General features: G+C 36.0%; 1 protein-coding gene across 1 annotated transcript in view; it reads left to right on the top strand.

Annotated features, from left to right (window-relative positions):
- RMI1 (RecQ mediated genome instability 1) overlaps positions 1-4,838 on the top strand; it is a 10,978-nt gene extending 6,140 nt beyond the window's left edge. The window contains exons 2-3 of the mRNA XM_005868274.2: positions 1,642-1,738; positions 2,813-4,838. Coding sequence (XP_005868336.1) covers positions 2,849-4,699 — 1,851 coding nt within the window. The 5' untranslated portion in view covers positions 1,642-1,738; positions 2,813-2,848 and the 3' untranslated portion in view covers positions 4,700-4,838. The remainder of the gene's footprint in view (positions 1-1,641; positions 1,739-2,812) is intronic.
- Positions 4,839-5,199: the final 361 nt, after the last annotated feature.

Raw genomic sequence — 5,199 nt, 5'->3', positions numbered from 1 at the left:
TTTTATTGATTTCAGAGAGGAACGGAGAGGGAGAGAGAGATAGAAGCATCAGTGATGAGATACAATCATTGACCAGCTGCCTCCTGCATGCCCCACACTGGGGATCCAGCTTGCAGTCTGGGCATGTGCCCTGACTGGGAATCGAACCTTGACCTCTTGGTTCATAGGTTGACGCCCACCCACTGAGCCACCCAGGCTGGGCTATTTACTACTTTTTCATAGATAAAACCCCTGACCTCCAAGAGAGCTGTAGGCGGAAAAAATTTAACCCCTTTTTCTTTCTTCAAAAAATTGTATTTTTTTTTTTAACTACATCTAAGAAAGAAAAAGTCAGTACTGATATGTTACTTGAGCTAAAAGACATAAGGAACCAGACAATGTATATATTGATTAAATTTCTAAGAAATACGAGGTAAAAATTGAAATCTTTGAATAAGTTTTAAGCTTCTACAAAGAAGTAGCATTTGCCATTCGACATAAAATGAAGACCTACCATATATAATATACAGAAGTAATACCTTTCACAAGAAATAGCTCAAGCTTTGCTAATGGTTCATATCCCATTAAGGCATCTAAAAAGCCAATCCATGGAACAAGTACTTCTCTCTTCTTATCTATTTATGCAGTAGTTTTCATAGATATCTGCCTGAAGTCCCAGGCAAGGCCAAAAGTTATCCAGGACTTCATCCCTGTTCTGCCAGACGTAGGTCTAGACCAGTGGTTCTCAACCTTCCTAATGCTGCGACCCTTTAATACAGTTCCTCATATTGTGGTGACCCCCAACCATAAAATTATTTTCATTGCTACTTCATAACTGTAATTTTGCTACTGTTATGAATCGTAATGTAAATATCTGATATGCAGGATGTATTTTCATTGTTACAAATTGAACATAATTAAAGCATAGTGATTAATCACAAAAACAATATGTAATTATATATGTGTTTTCCGATGGTCTTAGGCGACCCCTGTGAAAGGGTCGTTCAACCCCCAAGGGGTTGCGACCCACAGGTTGAGAACCGCTGGTCTAGACTGTTATCTTTTCCTGGTTATCCTCCTCCATCTCAGTGCTGCCACTGCCATGGGATCCCAGAGCCCCAGCTTCCTTGGCCTTGAACTCTTTCTCCCTCTGCAGGCAGTGCTGTTTAATTTCAGCCTCAGCTGCTTTGGCCTGCTTCAGCCTCCAGTCATTTGTGGGCCTTGGACACCTTCTGGGTGGTCCACTTCTCCGCCTACAGATGCCTTGTGACTGAGTGGCCACAGAGGTGGTAATTCTGAGGCCTAGGTGAGCAGCCTAATTGGGCCAGATTTGTCCTGGGTCAGCTGACCTAACTGCTTAATATCTGTACCTGGGCTGGTGCTCTGTCCTCTATCCTCTCCCATCTCCTTTAATTTTTAATAGTAACCCATGAAGTAAGTACTATATAGACAAGGAAACAAGTTTAGAGGGTATAAATTTCTCATGGTCACTTGCTTTTGTTCATCTCACTCCAAACCTCATTTTTAAAATTCTGTATTACCTATACTCTACCCTGATTGATAACAGGGATCTGAAAAATCATGCCTTCAAACTCTTACACTTAGGAAAATAGGCCAGTGATTCTGCAGCTTCCTCGTAACCTTTACTGCTTCTTGTCTTAGCTCCTGGGGCTATTTCTGAGCAGTAGAAGTTACAAGTACCCCACTGAACAACCAGTTCCAAGTCCTATCATCAAATCCTATGTTCCTGCTCCAAATGGTAAGTTTTCTTATGGATGTATTAAAACTTTTATAAATTTTAACTCTTAGATATTTTTTTAAATATATATTTATTTCAGAGAGGAAGGGAGAGGGAAAGAGAAACATCAGTGAGAGAGAATCATTGATCGGCTGCTTCCTGCACACTCCCTACTGGGGACAGAGCCTGCAACCCAGGCATGTGCCCTTGACTGGAATTGAACCCAGGACCCTTCAGTCCTCAGGCCGATGCTCTGTCTACAGAGCCAAAACGGCTAGGGCTAACTCTTAGATATTTTTATCTGTAGAAGGAAAAAATAATACTTTTGTGAATATAGGGTTGGTTAGTCTTTACTGTTTTGCTTCTGTTTTATCATACTGAGAAAATCAGAAGTATATTTACCTCATAGGACTATTGAAATTATTTAGCTAAACAAATAAGATGCTTTATGTCAGCTCAGAATTTATTGTTATTTGTTTTAACTTTATCCTTAGACTACATATTTAAGTCTGTATGGTCATGCACAATGGTATGTTTTAATAGAGTATGAATTATAGCTATGAAAATAATCTTAGTGAATATTGTTTCTTTTTTTTCTATTGCCTGAATAGTTAGGAGGTTGCTTTTATTAGAATTTAGAATATTTCTGAAACCCAAACTCAGATATTGTTTTAAATTATTAAAATCTGATAATTATATTAACAATAATTACTATTTACTGTGTGTCTTTCATAGATCTGACATTATGCTTTAAATGTTATGTAATCCTCATAACAACCCTGTAAGATAGATGGTGTTATTGTCGTATTACAGATGAAAAATCTGAGCTAGAAAAGTTAAGAAATTTATAATAGGTCAGAGAAGTAATTTGGCTAAATTAGCTTTCAAAGCTTTTGCTTTTCTCATAATATACTTGTTGTATTTGAATTTTGGATATGTAGAAAGTGAAAGAATTTGAAGATGCTGAAAGTGAGAAAAATCAAAAGGGTATGGTTATGCCTGTTTGTGCATTGTGCATAATTAAGCAACATTTAAGTTGAACTATAATTCTAAACACTGAATTATAATTCTTTTGCTTTTGTTTTTTGTTTTTAGGTAACAGATGTATAATATTTCTTTTATTTAAAAGAAATGAGTGTAACTAGTGTTGCATTAAGAGTTGAAACCTGGCTTTTAGCTACATGGCATGTTAAGGTACCTGTAACGTGGTTGGAAGCTTGTATTAACTGGATCCAAGAAGAAAATGATAATATTAATTTGAGTCAAGCACAAATGAATAAACAAGTTTTTGAGCAATGGCTCCTTACCGATCTGAAAGATTTAGAGCATCCTCTTTTACCTGATGACATTTTAGAAGTCCCAAAAGGAGAGCTGAATGGATTTTTTGCTCTGCAGATTAATTCATTGGTTGATGTAAGTCAGCCTGCATATTCCCAGATGCAAAAGTTGAGAGGAAAGAATACTATGAATGAGTTAATTACAGCTGAAACACAAGTAACCCAAAAGCCTTGGGAAGCCAAGCCTTCACGAATGTTGATGCTACAGCTAACTGATGGAATTGTACAAGTGCAGGGAATGGAATATCAGCCTATTCCAGTTCTTCATAGTCATCTTCCTCCAGGTACAAAAATTTTGATATATGGAATCATTTCTTTTCGTCTTGGTGTTCTCTTATTGAAACCAGAAAATGTGAAGGTGTTGGGAGGAGAAGTAGATGCTCTTTTAGAGGAATATGCCCAAGAAAAAGTACTTGGAAGATTAATTGGGGAACCTGATCCTATAGTTTCAGTCATACCAAATAATTCTAACCAAAACATCCCTAGAAATACAGATGATATAGAGCTTGAATTAGAACCTTCTGATGAAGAACTCTTGGCAAGTCTTGATGAAAATGATGTGTTTGCAGCAAATAATGACACCTCCTTGGAAAGAAGATGTTTCAGCATAGGTAGTTCCTCAAATACTATTCCCACAGGACAGTCAAGTTTTGAACCAGGACTTGTTATTTCTCCAAGACCAAAGGAGAAACCACCAAATCAATCTGTGCATTTCACTGATGGGGAATTAGATGACTTTTCCTTAGCAGAGGCCTTGCTTTTAGAAGAAGCTGTCCAGAAAGAACAAATGGAGACTAAAGAATTGCAGCCATTGACTTTGAACAGAATACCAGATGACAGTATAGCAAGATCTTCATATAAGCCTAATACTCTGAATAATTTTTCTTTAATTGGCAAAAATGGAAATGATAATTGGAATGAAAATAATTTATCTGAACAAATGACTGATGAAGACCACAACAATGGTGTTTTTTCAGTTAATCATAATGTATCCATAACCCATGGTTTTTCAAATAAAGATAAGAACTCAGAGACAGATAATAAAGTGAAACAAACTATCATCAGTTCAAATGTACATTCCTTAAATAATACAATATTAAATAGAGAACTGGTCAGAACTCCAAAAAGAAGTTCACAAATTTATAATGGAAATGATCAGCGTTTACGGAATTATTCTTTAAAATCATCAGAGAACAGCACTAAACTTTCTAACACCATGGATTTGTATTCTCCACCCTTTATCTATTTGTCTGTTCTAATGGCCAGCAAACCAAAGGAAGTTATAACAGTGAAAGTCAAAGCCTTTATCGTAACCTTAACTGGAAATCTCTCAAGTTCTGGTGGCATTTGGAGTATAACAGCAAAGATTTCTGATGGAACTGCATATCTAGATGTAGACTTTGTAGATGAAATACTTGCTGGTCTGATAGGGTTTTCAGTAGCAGAGATGAAAAAGTTAAAAAAGGACCCTCTTCAATATCAGAAGTTCCTGGAGGGTTTGCAGAAATGTCAGCGAGATTTAATAGATTTGTGCTGTCTAATGACTATTTCATTTAATCCCTCCTTGTCTAAAGCAGTGGTACTGGCATTGGAAGATATTAATGTGGAACACCTTGAGAACCTAAAGAAGCGATTGAATAAATAATTTACTAAAATATTAGAAAACAACGAAATATCTAGAATTATATTTGTCCTTTTATTTTTGAAACTTTCTGTTCATAAAAGGGAAAAGGAAGTTTCACAACTTATTTCAATTTAAAAGTGTTTAATGTTTGTTTAGGTTTTTTAAATAAAATTTTTTATTAGATGAACTTGACTCCTGTTGTTGAGAAATTTGTTTTACATTTATTTCATATAAGATGATTGCTAGAATATTGTGTTAATGTTTACTGATGTGTCATATTGTTGAAAGTTAACAATTTTAAATAGATAGTTGTATTTCTGATATATTGAGTACTCAAAACTGTTTGTTCAGGGGTTGGGAATATCTGGCCCACAGGTTGTATGAGGCCCACGAAATCAAGGCCAAGCCATGTAGGGTGAGTTAATTAAATGTTTGACCAAATATGGCAGTCTAATTTTTAAGTTGATAATTTTGTATGGCCTGCAAATGATGTTATAAATATCCAAATGGCCCTTGGCGGA

This window comes from Myotis brandtii, unplaced genomic scaffold (assembly GCF_000412655.1).
Source record: "Myotis brandtii unplaced genomic scaffold, ASM41265v1 scaffold266, whole genome shotgun sequence".
NCBI lineage: Eukaryota > Metazoa > Chordata > Mammalia > Chiroptera > Vespertilionidae > Myotis > Myotis brandtii.
Note: the sequence above shows the minus strand (reverse complement) of the source record. Positions and strands in the feature narration are given on the sequence as shown.